At 40.6% G+C, this 19,915-nt stretch overlaps 1 protein-coding gene across 1 annotated transcript in view; it reads left to right on the top strand.

The window, feature by feature from the left end:
• The first annotated feature begins 16,164 nt into the window (after positions 1–16,164).
• The window catches only part of LOC111861321 (allergen Bla g 4), a 12,439-nt gene continuing 8,688 nt past the window's right edge, over positions 16,165–19,915 (top strand). The window contains exon 1 of the mRNA XM_023845781.2: positions 16,165–16,309. Coding sequence (XP_023701549.1) covers positions 16,294–16,309 — 16 coding nt within the window. The 5' untranslated portion in view covers positions 16,165–16,293. The remainder of the gene's footprint in view (positions 16,310–19,915) is intronic.

Below are 19,915 nucleotides of genomic sequence, written 5' to 3'. Positions count from 1 at the left end.
AACTATTGGGGATTTGCTTCCCACTGAATGATTAACTAGTCCATTCAGGTAAATTGCTGCAGGCCCTCGCCAGTACTGTTATTTTTTATTCCGAGTACCACGGGACTTATCTGGCCCTTCCGGTTGACCCGTACTGGGGTCTTCTTGTACGACCTCGGCACGGACTGTAGAAACCACCGCTCCTCATTGTTGTACTTCGGTTGTTGCCGCGGCGACATGTTTGTTTGCAAAGCCGTAGCTCAGTAACGGTTGTCATATATTTGCTTATTCCATGGTCGTTGCTTAGCAACGGGTCTATATGCCATAGTATCAATTTAGGCTTAGTGGGGGGTGGAGTCCAACTGGGTCCACTCGGCACGGCGGCCACTGATTGGCCTATTGTACCTGCCCCCGGGTGATTATGATGGTGGAGAATTTGGTGGAATGAAGGTTGGCAGGGGAAACCGAAGTACTCGGAGAAAACGCGCCCCAGCCCCACTTTGTCCACCACAAATCCCACTTGACCAAACCCGGGATCGAAGCCAAGGTGGGAAACCAGCGACTAACCGCTTGAGCTATGGCGCCGCCCTACCCAGCCATAGTATCAAACTAACTTAAACAAAGTCGGCATATTTTTTCAGAAGATTTTGGTTATGACACCTCCGAAACTACGCTAGATTATACGTTTAATAGGTACTTCTGCTGAAGGAATTATCGGCTGAACTGAAATGATTGAAACTAGAATAAAATCTTCTCTTATTAGGAACAAACATTAAATTAGAACGCAACTTTTTACTGTTAATTGGTATTAAACTCAAATTAGCAAGAAGTGAATGAATGTAATACCAGTACCCAAATCCACCCACTCAGTTGTTGCTCACACTAAAAGAGAATTAATAATAATATGGAGCTACCTGGTTTCGAGAGTCTGCCAAAATCTAAACGGAGGTTAAGGAACCAGAGGCAAGTAAACCGGGATCCAGCATGAAAAACGGCAGTCAACTGGATCACCAAAACCATCAGACGAATGATCCGTAGGAAGGCACTCTAACGGTGGGAAACAAAAACAGGGAACTGTGAGGTCACACATCAAACTCTGTGGCCAATTGCGAAATCCCTTATGAAAAGGACCGACCAAAGGCACCAGCTGCTGTTTGTGGACCTTTAGGAACAATATGTCACCCAAAAGAGAAAGCGAACGTGATTTGCTGATTGTTTATCAAACTAGTTCACACCTCATGACCTATGTGACGAAAGCCATGAGCGACATTTGGAGACTAGATTCCAAACCCTGATCGCATCTGTAGACGACACCCAGAGACATACATAAACTATCAAATTCACTGAAACTGAGAAAAGCTTGTGGAATTCATGGTATTCCAAACGAATGTCTTAGGCATCTTCCAAGAAGACCATTGGTACATCTGTCATCTTTATTTAATCATTCCCTTCTGTTCTCCCATTTTCCAAAGCCTTAGAAGAAAGCAAATTTATAACACTACCGAACCCCAGCAAGGGCCCAAAATACCCCCAAATTTCCATCCGAGTAGCCTCTTGTCTACAGCAGGTAGACTACGAGTATTAAAGGAAGTTATTCTGAAAATAGTCCAAAAGCACATTGAAGAATGAGGCCTGCTTAATGCAAGCAAGTTTGGTTTCCGTGCCCATCACAGAACGACAGTTCAGTGTATGAAACTTGTAGACCATGTCACCTTAAACGTCAACAATAATATGACCACTGCTGCGGAATTCTTGAATATTGAAAAGGCCTTTGCTACAACATGGTACCTTGGATTACTATATAAATTATTGGATTTAAAATTTTCAGTCAGTCAAATCAGTCTTATTAGCTTTATATGAAATGTGATGTCTCCCTGCCGGGAGTTAGGATGAAGCACTAGTCGCGTAAGCAACAGGGAATGAAAGAAATTTACCTGCATAATTAACGTGTACCTCAGGACTTTATTGTTTGTCTCTGAGGGGTAAGTACATGAGAGTTTAGAACTAGAAGTTCTTTCCTGAGAATATAGCGTCTCAGAGAAATGCATTGACTTGTCTCTAACGTACAACACTACAGTTCAGTGTAGAAATAACAGTTGGTTTTAAGGAGCCCTTTTCAAAGAAAAAAAAAACACGCCGTATGCTGATGTTATGCCTGTCCGTCTTTCTATGAAGTAGTGTCAGTGTATGTACTTGTGGACAGATGTTCTTCAAATTAAATATAAAGATTTTCACTAAATGCCTTCGGCAAATTCCGATTTTCAGCTACAGTGATCCATAATAATACGGTTTACATAATTTATAAATTGTTCGTTTATACCATACACCGTTTCACAGAGTTTCTCGGAATTTGAGATGGAAGATTTTCACAAAACTCTGTGTGATAGTTCTGACTTTCAACTATCTAGGCCCATAGTAAAGCATATTTTTATAGCATCGGTGCATAAAAGAATTTTCTAAGTATCTCACACAATGTTCCAGAGACTGAGTTGACGTTTCGATTCGAGAGACTTTCTGAAAACCATAATCGTTAACTCCGATTTTAAGCCATATTCACCCAGAATAATCTTAGATTGTATCAGGACATGAGCTGAATATTTCCTGTATCCCGTAAATTATGGTTTCCCAAACTGCTAGTCTTGACCACCCCGAAAGGTCGCAACCTACTGTAAATAGGATCACTGGAACTTCAAGAAATATTTAAAATATAGTTTTATCCTGCGCAATTTCAAGAAGTCAGTAAGATTTAATATACAGGTGCTTTCGGGAAATGTAGCCTCAGGTGGCGAGATAATTCACGATTTTTCGTGACTGTACAGGAATATTTTATAGCTTGTAAGAATAGAGAGCTTGAAAACCTATGTAGGTTCCTCCTGTCATTGTACATTATAAGACCTCGTGTAAATTTATGAGCTATTTTACGTTTGTCGCAGTATCATAACATCTGAGAATTCATGCCGTGTAAACTTCCACAGCTTGTGTTGAAATTTTAAATAGTAAACTTCCGAAAATTTGCATATTATGATTCCGATTTTAAGTAAGCTTGATAATCCCCCCCCCCAAAAAAAATCGTTGTGTACATCAAGGCTGTCCAAATCGCGGCACGCCTGTTTATTCTTTACTGTACCTCAGACTAGCCTTTCCTTCTCCCTCCCCCCCAAAATGTTAACGCTTTACTTTTCTTTAAAGAAGAGGAATTTTGCTGCAAAATATTATGAAAAGAGTTAACTAAATATTCTGTGTAATGTTTCAAAGGATCTCACACACCTAATACATAAATAACTAAGAAAGTATGGAATTAGCTTGACTCCATGATCGTGTGATATATCGATGCGGTCTAGCAAACCTAACCTAACTTCTGATGTTTCAGCCGGGTAGACTTGGGAACTTCAACCTAAATAAGCATATTTCAACACGCTAGGTCCAGTTCTTATTCACATGCTTGAGCAAACAGTCGTATGAAATCGGATATCCCTGTAACATATTAAGGAGTACACCCGTTCGGTCTCGTTGCCAGGTAACGGCAGATTAAAGACTCCTAGATCCTCATCAAGGAACAATCGTTACGTAAGTCGAACGACTGACAGAAGGCGTGATAATTGATTAATTCGCTTAGTGGGGGTGGGGTCCAACTGGGCCCACTCGGCACGGCGGCCACTGATTGGCCTATTGTAGCCTGCCCCATGCAGTGATGATGATGATGATGATGGAGAATTTGGTGGAATGAAGATTGGTCTGTTGATAATTGATTTGTAAAACAAACAGTTCCGTTAATAAATTATAGTGTTTTTCCTTCTTGCAAATGCCTAAGTCCATATGACAAAGATAACAGAAATTAATTTTCTCCAGTACGAACTCATAAAACAAGGGTTTGCAATCTCCACATTTCCCACGGACACCTGCTTTATAATTGTTAACACACGTGAAGTATGTTTGTACAAAATTCGTAGGGGTCCTTGTGGTCTAATTCTATGCAACACTTAGCATAATTAGCTCACATTCATTGCTAGTTATCGGCATCGAATCCAAAACTAAAGGAAGAACCGTCGATGTCACTGTGTCGAATTTTACACTGGAACAGAAAGGTACATATTTTTCTGAGACACAACACGATGTACAATTTCTACACTTTGCATTATAAAGCAGTAGTTTCGCTCTCATCCCAGGTGCTCGTGGGGCTACCGCTTTGAATTTATAGGAAACAAAAATGATATCAACATAAGACCTTCTGCATGTAGGTGCCATGTTCAACTTCCGTGGAAGGTGATCCATTTATTCAGAAGTTATTTGAGAGGAGAAACAGACCGACATGATATAAGCCTATCTTTCCTTAAAAAGTATCGTAATTGACTTAGTAATGAACAATTATAAATTTAAGTGGACAGACATTTTCGCCTACATTGAAACGTTTGTCTCTGTGTGCCTGATCGGAAATAAATTGTAGCTGACATTGCAGAATGGACTTGTCGTGTTCGCCATGGGATCTTTGAGTTATGTATGGAGCCTAGAATACAGACAAAAGCGATATCGAATGACAGTTACAGATATTAAATAGTTGCGTGATAAAAGAATAGGCTACTTCGTTACTTCAGTACTCTTCGTTGTAAGGGAAAACATTGGCGTATTTTAGGCATTCCGGGGAGATAAATGTATGTTCTTTTATCCTAGAGCGTTAAATTGAAGTTGTGAAAGTTTCATTACTTTCTTGAAGAGTATAATTGAAATGCATAATTTTTAGCCATAACGAAGGAGATTTTCATTTACTCAAATTTTTCGCATTTGACTATTCCCGCCCTCCCCCCCCATTCGCGCTACAGCCCCAATTTGGACATTGGCCTACCTCCATGAAACTCTCCGTTTCACTTCGGTGTACTAGATCTTGGACATTCGGTAGGACTCCTTGGGCGGGTGGTCATCTCGTCGCAAGGCCTCTACCTGTACACAAACACAGCAAAACGCGCGCGCTTGCACACACACAAACACAAACACATACCAAATATCCATGCACTGAGTGGGATTCGATCCCACGATCCCGGATTCCTAGCGATCGAAGACGGTGGATGCCTTAGACGGCTCCACTACCCTGACCGGCCCGCAATTGACTATTTTTTTCATCAGTAATCTGTCATACGACAGGTCCACTAAAATACTAAAATAAATTAATAGAATTCTTTCAGTCTCTGTTATATTTTCCGTCAGAACAAGATACAGTTTTTTTGCCTCCTGAAAAGTAAGACTGCGTTGGCATAAGGTTTTGTTGTACCGTACGGACATCGGTCAGCTTCTCCACATCACTTTGGTTTCACAGAACTAATTTCTCACGTTCACAAACTCGACACTTTGTCCGTTTCTAGTCGTTAGGGCTGTGTAATTTCCTTTAATTTTATCGAGTCTCTCATGCGTTATATATCACTTTTCAAGAAAATCGAAGTGATACAGCTCACGGAAAGTTAAGAAGGGAATAGTTATAAGATTTTTAAGCACTGTATGATGCATATTTATTTTCTCAACGACTCGTGCATATTTTCAATTACCACACATCGGGACTTACGCTATTCTTAAAATCTCTAAGAACAACTTTAGAAAATATATGCATTAAGAAGGCGTATGGGCGAGTGTAAGTACATCTCCACTATTCTCAACTTCGGCACTTATAATAGTGAGTGGGCCGCTTCAACGGCGAGGACTCTGCCCCTGATTCCAAGTTTATATGAGACGGGGTGGGTATGGATGGTATGGATTAGATTGTTCTGGCTCAGGATAGGGACCACTGGAGGGTTCTTATGAACACAGTAATGAGTCTTTTGGTTCCATAAAATATTGGAAATTTCTTGTGCAACTTCACAATTGGCGGCTTATCAAGAAGGGCTCATTTCCGTGAGTGAGCGAGTGATTTGTCATATAGTACTTCATACGTTGTTCTCGTTTATATTTATTGTTTAAAGTATTGTTATATGTGTATATTCTAGCTAGTATCTGCCATCTTGATTGTAGTGTTATGCAGTTTCTTCGGCGTTCTTGTAGCACTTCCTTATGTGACCGTGGTTGGGCATTCTGCATTCCTCCTCTCGTTCTGTTTCCCTGGTGGCGCAGTCGCACTGCTTGCAAATCAGTTGTTGACATATTCTGTTGTGTTTGGTCTACGTTCTCGCCCCAGTTTTCCCATTTTCCCAAGGTTTAGCACGTCTAGCTTATCCACGTGCCGTTTCCTTGCGTGCTGTGAGAGATATCCACATGCCTACATATTTAAACGAAATATTGTTCTGTACAGGTGACTCTTGTTTTACATACTGAAAGGGTCACAGTTGGGAGATAATAAAACTATAACATTCAGATGTCCTCTAGTGATATGTTATTCATACAAAGTTTCACGAAAGTACGCCATTTGGTTGACCCACTGTCACGGGGCACAGAAACCGGCGCGTGCACACGACAAAGTTATCTCTGTGTTTGTATCATTAAGCTCCATGCCAAGAAGGCGTATGGGCGAGTGTAAGTGCAGCTCCACCATTCTCGCCTTCGGCACTTGATAGAAGTGAGTGGGCCGCTTCAACGGCGAGGAAACTGCTCCTGATTCCCAATTTAAGGGAGGCAGGGTGGGCCTCAGAGCTGATCTGAACTCCATGGAGAGTATAATAATCTCTTCACTTTTCCGAGAGTCGAACCTAGATTCCTCGACCGCCTCTCCTGTAGCCTAGTCGCTATACTGACTAAGTAAGTGAATTAGGTCAAAAAGGAACCTTAGGAAAATAGAGGTTGTGATGTAGATTGTGGCCTGCTCTGAAGATGAAATCAGCAGGTTCTTCCGAAATGTTAATAATCTCCTACAAGATTACACGGTACCGTAATCCAGAAGAACTCAGATTTGACTGTCGTGAAAATCTCAAATCTCGTATAGGAGCTGTGGACTGGATTCGAATTGGAATCAGGTCCAGTGATGTTTCTTTGTTTCAGCGGAGCTGAGCCTGCCTGCTGTAATACAACAGATTGGGTAGATTCTAAAGGGTTCTGACTATGGTGTATACCACACATAATTACTGGGTTTTTGGACTTTTCCCATCATCCGGTATTCTAGTAAACAAAAAATACGACGTTTCGGAAACTGTATCTGCTTCCGTCCTCAGGTGAGGGGAGGAAGACAGCTACTCAGTTGGGCCCCTTAGAAAGAATTTATCATTCACTAGCTTTTTCTAAGGGGCCCAATTGAGTATGCTTCTTTCTCACCCTCTCACCTGAAGACGGAAACAGATGTAGTTTCCGAAACATAGTGGTTTATATTTTCTAGAATACCGGACGATGGAATAACTTCAAAAACAACAGATGTTGTTACCTTCATTTTTTTTATTTAGTCATTGATATTATGTCAGTCAGCGTGTTCCAATTCTTCGGAGTGTGCCACGAAATCTGCCCTCATCCTCCACCAAAACGGGTGGGGTGCGGTGGGGTGGAGTGCATTATCGACTTTGAGGAGTCTCCTGGAAGCGTTATAAGTTATAACCATAAATCCAAGTGTCTGTATCGCGTGAGTAATACAGAGCGGAACATTTGTAACCGACAGTCTTGCAAGTGACGTTTCCAGATTGCATACAAACAAACAAACGAAATAAATTTCATGGAGCCGAATTCTTCTTGATTTCCCATTAGTCTCTTAACTGATGAAGAAATTGCCCTAATGTGACGGAACCCGAAATTCCATTATGCCTTCTAAGCACTCGCCAATCATTCCACCACAAGCCATTCAAATCCAATCCACACTCCCACATCTTATTTGTTTAATATCATAATTGCATATGTTTCTAGATATCCCCAGAAATATCTTACATTTTACTTCCCAACAAAAATGTTCTAAGTATATCATATTTCCCTCACCCGCAGTATTCATCCTACCAGTCTCACCCCTTTGATTCACTTACCCTGATGATATTGTGTTATGTATAGCTAGACAACGGCTCAGTGACATATTTCCTATGTAACACAGGCAGCTATAGAACTTCGGTTATTTTGGGTTTGATAGAAGCAGTGTAACTTTAACTGACTGAAAGCCTTCCGCGGCAACGGCTAAGAACGCAATTACTGTAACGTTGAAATAGGTGACTTATCCACGCTTCGCCGGAACATTATAACAGGAGAGCTGACAGACGAATTAATTTTTTAATTAGAAAAATAAAAATAACTAAGCAGGGGTGCCATCAGGTTCTGTTCTCTCCTCCACATTTTGCAGTCTATATATAAATGATAGGCCCCAAACATCTGGTGTCAATTTAGGATTCTTTGATCCATCTCGACCCTCCACCCTGAAGATGGAGGCGTTACGTATGTTCCTCCGAATCGTCGCTTCACACAAGATCTACACGGCGTCACATCGCAGATAATGGCATTCTTCATAGTCACCGAATTCGTTCCAGGAGCTGAAGTGTTGAAGTGTTCACGTGTTCAAGTGTTGAAGACTTTATTTACGTGTTGTTCCAGTAATATTTTGAAGCGTTATAGTTATTTGTAGTTACGACTGCAGAGTGTTCAATACATCGATTCATCTAGCGCAGTCGGTATAACCACGGGGTACGGGCTGGATGACAGAGGGGTCAGAATACGAGTCCTGGTGGAATGAAGAATTACCTCTTCTCCACGTCGATCAGACCGGCTCTGAGGTTCACCCAAACTCCTATCCAATTGATACCGGGGGCTCTTTCCCATGGGGTAAAGCGGCCGGGGCGTGAAGCTGACCACTCACCTCCAACTAGTGCCGAGGTCAAGAAATGTGGATCTATACACGCACTCCCCTATACGCCTTCATGGCATAGTACTTAATTAGTACTTAATTAGTAATTAGTACGCGACAATTATTATGAAAAGAACGGATTATTAAACACCTTGTTATATAATTTTCTCCATTCTGCTGCTTCTTCCATTCCACTTTCTTCAGGTTCACGTCTTCTCATCACGTGCTCAATTACAGTCAGCTTATGTCTTTTTTCTTAGAGCTGGAAACAGTGCAGTATATTTCAATTTGAGACTGCACTACATTTCATATCGTATTAAAAATTCCTGGACATACAAAGTACTGAGCTTCGTGAGAGTGGTTGGTATAGAGTCTATTTAACCAGTGCGGACCGAGATGACAACAGTCAGCACATACTTCCAGTATCATTCAGTCTAAATACTCGTAGGTTGAGTAGTTTAGGGAAAGGAATTTTCGGGGTGGCGAACGGCAGCAAACAAGAGCCAGAAATGGTCTGCGTTTTCTGCTGTGAAAGGAAAGCACAAATGCGTACAGATAACTTAATTTCTTTAGGCCTACATTAAGTGGCTTCTACGTATGAAACAGCATGCGGCACGAGGCACACTCGCCCTTAAGGTGCATTCTGCAAGCATCTTCATGAAGCACGAGAGGAGAAGTTCTGTTTGTACCATCAGAGAAGACACCTTTCACTCTCATTTCATAAATCCTTTCAGTATATAATGCTTGTCTGTTTATATAAGCTCATATAAGTTTGTGTAGTTTATTTTATTTAGATTTATTTAAATTCTGTAACTTATAAATCTAAGCTTACAGTATTTTTTTAGTGCATTGAGTTTATGTAATTAACCTTATAACAAACTTGAATTTCCAAACATATTTCCTTCATCACTATATAACTTACATTCTTGGGTGGTTTGACTTTTCGTAGATATCACTGGACTAATTATTGTATGAAATATCTTCACTTTAAAATCGAGATGGTAATTGTTCTTTCTTTTCATGAGCAGCGGAAGAAAAAGAGAAATTTTGACTGGTACATTGTAGGTTTCCAACGACGTTCTCGATGTTAAACACGAAGATAGCAGTAAGTACGACTCTTTGTTTCTAAAGGAACTGACAGATTTCAAGTAGAAGAAGCCATTACGTCTATGAGAAATTATGACTCCTATATTCTTGCAGGCATTTAATTGTACGAGTATATGGCAGGGCTAACAACAAGTAGAAATTAATGATTACGGATTTGAATGAGCCATTTAATACCCGATTTCTATAAGTGCAGCTTCCGACAACGAGCATTCAATTGTTCAATACAGTCGAAAAGTTTAGGGCTGTAACAATACGTGCTTGGCCAGGAAACCCTGGATCAGGCATGATGAATGAGCTGGGGCATTGTCATGATGCAGCTGCCAGTTGCGTGCGTCCCACAGCTCCGGTCTCTTGCGCCGTACAGCATCACGAAGATGGCGGAGGACTTTTTGGTAGTACTCCTTATTGACAGTCTGGCCTAGTGGTGCGTACTGATGATGCATAACAGTCACTATCACCTTCACATTGTTCCGAACCTGTCGTGCTTTTTGGGCCTCGGGAATGTTGGATGCTTCCATTGTGACGCCTGGACCTTGGTTTCCAGGTCATATCCGTACGCCCACGACTCGTCACGAGTGATCACAGTCTTCAGGAACTCAGGATCCCTGTTGGCGCACTCCAGCATGTCCTGCGCGACCTCAAGGCGGAGTTGTTGCTGCACCGGCGAAAGCAGCTTGTGCACAAATTTTTCTGCCACTCTTCGCATGCCCAAATCCTCAGTTAAAATTATGTTTGCGGAACCTCTACTGATCCCAACCTCATCAGCAACTTCACGGATAGCCAAACGACGGTCCTCCATGATCAATGTCCGCACCTTTCCATGACATCAGCATTCTGGCTCGTTGACGGTCAACCGGAACGCTGCTCACTGTCCGCCGACATACGGCCATGTTTTAAAGCGGTTGAACCACTCTTTAATTTGAGTGACCCCCATTGCATCATCGCCGAAAGCCTGCTGAATTTTGCGAATTGTTTCCGCTTGGGTATCCCCAAGTTTCTGACAAAACTTAATGCAGCATCGCTGCTCCAAGCGTTCCGTCATCTTGAGCGAAACGAGAATGCGACGAACACGTGTTTCACCACTTCGCTATCTGGCAGCCACAGACGCATCCGACAGTGTTGCGAGTCAGCAAAAAATTACGCATGCGCATGAAAGTCCCTTCTACCACTACGCTCAGTTTCCCCAACCCTTTGGCCATTACTTACAGCGGCAAAAAATAAAGTCCGATACTTTTTGGACAGCGGTGTATGTTGCTGTCTCGTCACCAAAATTCAGGGCAATATCATGACATAAAGACAGGAAACAGATGTTTTGAAAATGTGGTACAGTTCAGATATTTGGGAACAACGATAACAAATCAAAACCTGATTCAGGAGGAAATTAAGAGGAGATTGACCTCGGGTAATGCTTGCTACCATTCAGTCCAGAACCTTTTGTCTTCTCGTCTGCTGTCCAAAAACATAAAAATTAGAATATACAAAACTATAATTTTGCCTGTGGTTCTGTATAGGTGTGAAACTTGGTCTCTGACTTTAAGGGAGGAACATAGGCTGAGGGTGTTTGAGAACAGGGTGTTGAGGAGAATATTTGGACCGAAGAGGGATGAAGTGACAGGAGGTTGGAGAAAACTGCATAATGAGGAGCTTCATAACTTGTACTCTTCCCAAGTGTAATTAGAATGATCAAATCAAGGAGGATGAGGTGGTCAAGGAATGTAGCACGAATGGGGGAGACGAGGAATGCATATAGGATATGGGAAAGCCAGCAGGAAAGAGACCACTGGGAAGGCGAAGGCGTAGGTGAGTGAACAATATTAAAATGGATCTTAGAAAGATAGAATGGGGTGGTATGGATTGGATTGATCTGGTTCAGGATAGGGAGCAGTGGGGGGCTCTTGTGAACATGGTAATGAACCTTCGGGTTCCATAAAATGCTGGGAAGTTCTTGAGTAGCTGCAGAATTGGCTGCTCATCAAGAAGGGCTCAGGTCCACGAGTAAGTAAGTAATGCGGTACCGATATCAGAGTTACTTTCATTCGCTAGTCAGTAACATTGCTGTGTGAGTAGTTGTAAAGTTTAAAGATATGGTGGCTTTCAGCGTAAAGTTATGGTGGCCTTCAGCGGCTTGACGTTCATTGAACATGATATATTTGCATATATTTGTAATATGGAAAATAGCCTCAGTGTTTTGTTTTAGGAAATCAGCATATGAAACACATTTACTTCATTATCAGACACTCGTTTATCATAGGCTGTCAGATGACCAAGGATGTGGTAGTTTTGTGTGTGTTGAAGTAGGCCTATAGTTGATTACGTGGAGTAGAGTCATATATCAAAATTTGCCTATTCATATGTCAGAAAATTCTTGTTATTTTATGACTCAAGGTTTCACCATCTTCGTCATCTTAGGGTCCTATGATAAGTTAGTTGAGACTCTTCATATTACAATAAATTAATTAACCAAGCTTCATTTTCATATTGTGTCTCTCATTTACATGTCTATCTTTTTTCTCGTATTATAATTAAAATGGTTTATGAAAAGGGTCCAATTGTTTCTTTCATCTATGGTAAATTCCCTTCCAAGCTCGCTTAATAGTACCAAGATAATATTAAATTAAAAATCAAAACAAAGTTAATTGCCAAAACTAAAAACAAAGTTCTTATTTAGGAAATTCTCGTTTTGTTTAGGTATTCCTCTTTCTCTCTCAATTTCAAATGCCCTGTAGCTCCGTTCATTTTATGACAGGCCAAATTTCACGTTCAGTCCGAACAGGCTATTGCCTGAAATAGAATATGCATTATGAGTCAGGTTCACCAATCTCTGGGCACTAAGAGCCCAATTAGAGAATGAGAAATGGCTTAAATGAATGGTCAAGATCTGTACGCGCAAGAAGAAAGGTATATTCGCCTACTCGAAGCTGAAAGTTGCAAAAGAGGCGTATACTGTAATTACACATTTAATGACTCAATTAACGCGTAATAATATGTAATACTAAAGTATTGCCGTGCACTGTATTCATCGAGATATTCTGTTACTTGGCCGGTCACGGTAGCCGAGCGGTCTGAGGCATGTACTGTCTTCTCTCGCTTGGAAACCGAGATCGTGGGTTCGAATCCCACTCAGGGCATGGATGTTTAGTTTGTGTGTGTTCGTTTTTCTGTGTTTGTGTACAGGTAAAGGCCTTGCGGCGAGCTGATCACCCGCCCAAGGAGTCCTACCGAATGTGTAAGATCTAGAAAAACCGAAGTGAACGGAGAAGTTCATGGAGGTAGGCCTAAGCCCACTGGGGCTGTAGTGCCAAGGAAAAAACGAAACCTGTTACTTGTGCTGACAACTTGCAGATAAAATTACGTCTCTAGATTCTTGCATGTACAACCATGTCATTCTTTTCGACCTGCAGAACATGTTTCTTGTGGGGCAGGCCGTCATTAAATGATTAGTTCGGGCCCGATTTGTGCTGGAACTCTGTGGTGTACAGAAAGCAACTTATTTTTACGCTCGTTCCCAGCCCTGTGATCGCTCCGTCCATCCGTTCTTTCGCTGCACACGCAGAACTTCAGGACGGCTGGATGGATATTACCGAAATTCGGCACTTGAGAATTTTACAGTAATGTGCCGACCCACTTCAATTTTCACTTACATCCGATAATTTTAACTAGCTCTCTATACGAAGACCTCTACTTATGCCTGCTCCTATCTCGACCGTAAAAGATAAAGCTACCCCTGTAACAGGCCGTGAAGGCCCATTGAGTTATGAGACGTCGAGGCTCCCTAATTTTCTATACACTCGGCTCACAAATTACGGTGAGGTCAGCCTTACGCCCCGGCCAACATTTCGCCCAGGAAGATTGTTGGTACTCATTTCTGATAGAGACTCAGTCAATTCCAGGGCCATAGTGAGGCTGCAAGGATTAGGTTGACAACCTCACCGTCATCTGTGAGTTGATTGTTAAAAAAATATGGCAACCTCGACTTCTCACAACCATACGGGCCTCCACGGCCTGTTAAAAGGATAGCTTTAACTTATCTCTAGTTTACTTGAAAAATTAATAAGATTATAATACGGTATTATGTTAATTAGCATATTAGCATTAATTACAGTATTATAATGTTAATTTTTCAAGAAAAACTAATATTGTACTTGACTTGTTCCATATCCTATGGTGTAAACCTGTACTTGGATCTAAGGAACGTAAATAAATTCAAATTCAAATTTGAATCAAAATTAAACCATATGCTTGAAAAAATAAAACGCCTGACAGGTTGGTCTAGAAGTAAAACTCGAGAATGTAATTCGGTAAGTGCTCTGATTTCGTGGTTTCCTTCAGTAACTCCGGGAAAATACCGGATACTACCTACATTAGACCAAGACCACTTTCTTCGAAATTTTTTTCAATTCGTCACCATGCGTCTGTCATCCTACCGTCCAAAGTTGTATAGTCTTGATACTTAAAGCGTCGTTGGATAACCTATGGAGAAAAATATAAAAACTGACAGAGAGTGCAACAAGTTCATTATATTTTCTCTAAGGGTTCCTAATATGGAATATTTTTAGAGTATCCCCATGTATGAATCAATCTGGATATTTAAAAATATAAAAATATTCTAACAAAATTTATTACCGTGGGCAAATATTGTCAAATTCAGATGAATATAAATTTCCGTGCGTCTATAGTAATAAAATAAAACATATACAGTGAAGTAAATTTAGCTTACATACACACTGATGAAGGGGCACGCGGTAGCGTAGTTGGTTGAGGTACTATACTACAATCCGGAAGGTCACTGTTTAGATCCCCGATGAGATCATTTGATCTAATTATTCCAGCCTCACTATGGCCCTGGGGTCGACTCAGCCTCTTAACAGAAATGAGTACCAGAAATATTCTTGGAATGTTCTTGGGGATGAAGGGCGGCCGGCGCGTAGGGCTGACAAGATTACTGCCATCTATGAGCCGATTGTCTAGATAATGTGGGAACCTCAACATCTCACAACTCTATGGGCCTCCACGGCCTGTTACAGGGATACCTTTACTTTTTCACTTTACACACTGATGAATAACTTCGCACCGAAATAGCAGATCTTTTCTTCTTCCAAACTACATGCTTCGTGGCACCATCACTGACATCTCACACGTCTCAATTTCTCACCTGTTCATTCGTCAAAAATAATTAGTGTTACGAAAAAATTACGACTAAATCCCTGTGTGTTTGTCAACAAAGTTAAAATGTACGCAAGAGTTGTCTCTTCTTAAGCGCATCATACAATCTGTTGTGAACGAATGTTCATTTTCCTATCATCTTCCAATGGCTTTCGCCTCTGAGCTCCGTGATAGCTGAGGATCCTTCTTTCTGCAGATCTTCATCTGCACTTCTGTCTGGATAAGGCTGTATTCGAAACAAATAATCTTAGGCCAACTATGCTATTAAGGCAGACCTGCTAGGTGGCCTTCCTCGTTTGGGCCCCTATTACTTGTACTGAAGCGATAGAGGACATTTCTTCGGGACTAACATAATCTGAAGCAAACGGAACGACTTCTTGTTGCTTGCTACCTTCGATGTCAGCTGTTACAAAATTAGTGCCATAAAATATGTCCCCTTTGATGGACAGAATATCGTGGTTTCGAATCCCTTGACATCAATTTTTCCAGGCCAGAACTTTTAATTTATATATTTACTCCTAGCCTAAATTAACTCATTTTTTAACCGTCAAGAAAACCTCAGCTTCAATTATAAATATCGTTTATAATAAGGCACCTTTAAGTAAATGTGGCTACGTTTGCATGATTTTAATGCGAAATAGTACTCCGTATTAGGATCCTAAAATGTTCGTTAATAAGACATACACCACGTTCAGTTTCAAGGCAATTGTAAACCCTTCTACTTAATGAATGCTTTAAGGAAGGAGAACAATTGCCAACAACACTAAAAAGCACTGCTACAAGATAATATTATCGAAGAGAAAGAGGAAGCAATAAATTATTACAAAACATTTTAATGCTTACCTAATGATATCTCAAAAATGCAAAAGAAACAGACCTACTTCTGTACTTAACACAAATTTATGTTGAACAAAGCTACTGTTGTCATGTTTGGTTATCAGATTACGTCAGAAAATATTCCAGTAACTTTAAACATTAAACTGCTTACCAGATACAAAATATAAGACACAAAAGTAACACATACTCTTCCATTTATGTCATATGAATGTCAAGTGTTCCTAAAAAAAGAATACAGGCTCCTATCTTTATTGTCCTTCATGAACACAATAGCACTTAACTTTACATTTTTACACCTGCTAGATAAACCTGTGACTCGCCATAAGAGTGCTTAATGAAAAGCAGAGTATAAAAGCGGCATTCTCTGGTTTGTCTTCATTCAGTGTGAGGCAAAATAGCAGTAGAATTACAAAACTCGTAATTTTGATTTGGAGAGCTTTTGAAAATCTCTTAGAAATAGCAAATTGAAAACTGAAGGGAAAGTTATCATGGCTGGTTTACTGAGTAAGTACAAACCATATAACACATTCAGCAGTAAAAGATAAAAAAAAAAGTAAAATTATCCCAGTAACAGGCCGTGAAAGCCCGTAGGTTTTTGAGACGTTGAGGCTCCCATATATTCTCTAGACAATCGGCTCACAGATGGTGGTAAGTTTGTCAGCCTTACGCGTCGGTCGCCCTTCACCCCCCAGTAATATTCCTAGTACTCATTTCTGTTAGTGGCTGAGTCGATCCTAGGGCCAGAGTGAGGCTGGAATCATCAGGTAAATTGAAAAAAAAAAATCTCATTGGGACTCGTACCCACGACTTTCCGGCTTGTAGCATAGTGCTTCAACCAACTACATTCACAAGTAGCTGCACAATTTTGACATAGTTGACAAGGGGCGTTCAACTAAATCTAGCGCTCATATTTCAGATATAATTAGCTATTCTGTTTACTGCATACTCTGAATTAGAGTTTTACTAAGTTTCCTTGATGTGCTCTCGCCCTAAGGAGTGATTGTTATGAGAATGTAAATTGGAAGTCCACCACAAAATTATGTATGTTTATCAGGTCAATACGTTGAAGCCAGGCCACAGGTCAGGAATATCTCCGAACGGGCGACGCAGTTCTTACGAACAGTGTCCATCTAACGCCGCCCTGATAGTAGAGTACGACCGGGTTGATGTTGCAGCTTCGCTCTAGAAATGTATTCGGGACGTGCTGGGCACGAACCTCGGCCAGGACATCGGCTATCCTGACTGAGGTTTTTCGTGCTTTCCCTCAGTCCCTCTAGCGAAATGCCTGAGTAGTTTCCCGATTAGGCCACGGCCACTTCCTCCCAAATATATCTAGTTCATTGTTCGCTATTCATCCTATTATTAGACGCCATGTAGTTTTAGACACTACCAAAGAAACTCCGTGGCCTGTAGTCCGCAAGCGGTCTATACCGACCGAGCGACCGTCTCTTGTCGGCGAAGTTAATGCCAACTTTTGCGGATAGAGGGTGTCGGGTGGTCAGCGCAACGGATCCCCACGCCGTTAATCTCGGTTTCCTAGACTGGAGCCGCTACTTCCTTTAGAAGCTCTTTACAAAGTAAAGAGGACGGCCTTGCGCGAAATTTATATGCCTTTGATCTATTATCATCACATGTACCGCTGGGTAAATATTCTTCAAAATTCAATAAGCAGACTATCAACAAATTCAGTAGGGTAATTACAGTTTTCAGCCATGTTGTTCATATTAAAGGCAATTTTGTAGAAGATCATAAATTGACTTTTCCATATATCCGGCAAATCATTTCAAACAGGTTAAATTTCGCATGGGGGGGGAGTCCAGTTGGATCCACTCGGCACTGGGGCTACTGATTGGGCTATTGTACCTGCCCCGGGTGATTATGATGATGGAGAATTTGGTAGAATGAAGATTGGCAGGGGAAACCGAAGTAGTCGGAGAAAACCTACATCAGCACCACTTTGTCCACCACAAATCCCACTTACCCAGACCCGAGTTTGAACCCAGACCGCGGCGGTGGGAAGCCAGCGACTAACAGCTTGTGCTATGGCGCGGCCACATTTCAAACAGATTACTGAATTTTGAAATGGGAGAATTTTACCAAATGACTTTTGATAGTTCTGACTTTCAGCCATACTGACCTACAATAAAGCCTAGTTTATGCAATATAAGGCAATAAATAGAATTTTCTATATATCCTATAAACCATTCCCGGGAGATTTTGTTGTAAAAACATATATATCAAGGACTCATAATAAATTATAGTTTTATTGGGTCATAAACTGAATATTCTATATATTCCATGAATTATTTTTCTCAAATTCCACCTTCCTTGTGGTCGCAACCTGCTCTAAATGGGGTCGACGAGACTTCAGGACGTATTTAAGATACAGTTGTAACCATGCAAAATTTTGACAAGTCAGTCGGTAAGTTTTAATAAAAGGAATTTCGGGAAAATAGCCGCAGAAAGTGATACATATGGCGATTTGACCGTGACTGTACAGAAGCATTTTATTACTTAAGATAAACACAGAGTGTTTGTAAATCTGTTCACGTTCTCGCTCTTTTATATCAAGCAGGGTCGCGTAAATTGATGCGTTCTTTTAGATTGGGTCGCAGTTTGATAGATTTTGAGATTCTATGCCATGAACACTTCCACACCTATTGTTGAAATTAGACATAGCTGGCTTCCGCAAAGTTGCATGTCATATCTCCTATTTTAAGTAATCTTCATAAACCTTAATCAAGGCCGTTGGTAATTATATGTTCACCAGGGGTTGTCCAGTTCGCTATAATCCATTTGGTTTTGAGGGACCAACGACAGCATTTTTCAATTTCCCAAAACGTGCGCGTTTTTTTTTGTGTGTGAAAATTTCGCAGTGAATATTTTATATAATGATTCAACTGATTCCACACACCTAATAAATAATTCAGAAAACTATGGAATTAGCATGACTCCCTAATCCTGTGCTGTATCGATACAAACTAGTAAAAACCTCTAGCTGCTAAAATTTAAGCATTGTTTACCTCGAAACTTTAGTTTAAATTAATATTTTTTAACTCTGGCATCCAGTTCTTTTCCTACAAATGTAGGGCACATGTTGCCATCGGTATGCCAAAACATTTTTATAATATGGTCCGTGGGTAGGTACCCAGGATACTATGTGGCCCCTTAGTGTTATGGAGTCGGACAGCCCTGTAACACAGATGGGGTGCAAGTGTTCCGATTTGCTTCTTCCGCAACGACATTAAAGGCATCTCCTTCCCCATCAAGGAACAATCTTATTGTAATTCGAAAGACTTGCATAAGGTATGATAATTTACTGGAAAAGCAGGAAGTTCTGGAAATAATCTGGGGTGTATATTTCCTTTCAAATGCATCATTTAATGATATCGCGACATGAACGTAAACTGCCGGTTAATGATTGAAGTCTATAAATTCTCTGAATAATTTTCCCTAATACAAATTCCGATATCTTAAATTTTCCAGACTCAAAATTTGGAATTTGAAATTGTTAACACATAAAATGGGATTTTACGGAACCTGCATAATTCCATACAGAATTTCATATGAATTAATTACATCCAGTTTTTCGTTAATTATTGGCATAAATTCTAAAATTCAATAAGAATTTTAGCCATCGTTCTGTTATAGTTTACATTCGGACAGAAAGATACTTTTAAAAAAAATGGGTATTTTTCGAAGATATGGAAATATGTAAAATTTCCTAATTTCACGTTAAATAACTATATTTTTCACTCCTAGATCATTGTCCGAGTAACCCGAAACGTTTGTTTCTCCGTGTGTGGTCGGACATGAATTGTAATTGACGTCACACTGCACATATTACGTAGCATCTAGTGACAGGATTTACTAACATCAGACTAATTATATTGTGACATGTTGAGCGTATTGGGCGTATAACGCGACAAATAACTTCACGCCGTATTTGATATAGCGAATTTTATTTCACATTCGCACTTACAATCACCCAAATTACAGATTCACAATTACTGCTATCTGCAGTATCACAAATACTATACTCCAAATGCCAGAATACAACTGACTGGTTGCTGGCTAACTCGGAACTAACTCGGAGGTAGCTCGAGGACT

This window comes from Cryptotermes secundus, unplaced genomic scaffold (genome assembly GCF_002891405.2).
Source record: "Cryptotermes secundus unplaced genomic scaffold, Csec_1.0 scaffold221, whole genome shotgun sequence".
Taxonomy (NCBI): domain Eukaryota; kingdom Metazoa; phylum Arthropoda; class Insecta; order Blattodea; family Kalotermitidae; genus Cryptotermes; species Cryptotermes secundus.
This window is presented reverse-complemented; position numbering and strand designations above follow the sequence as displayed.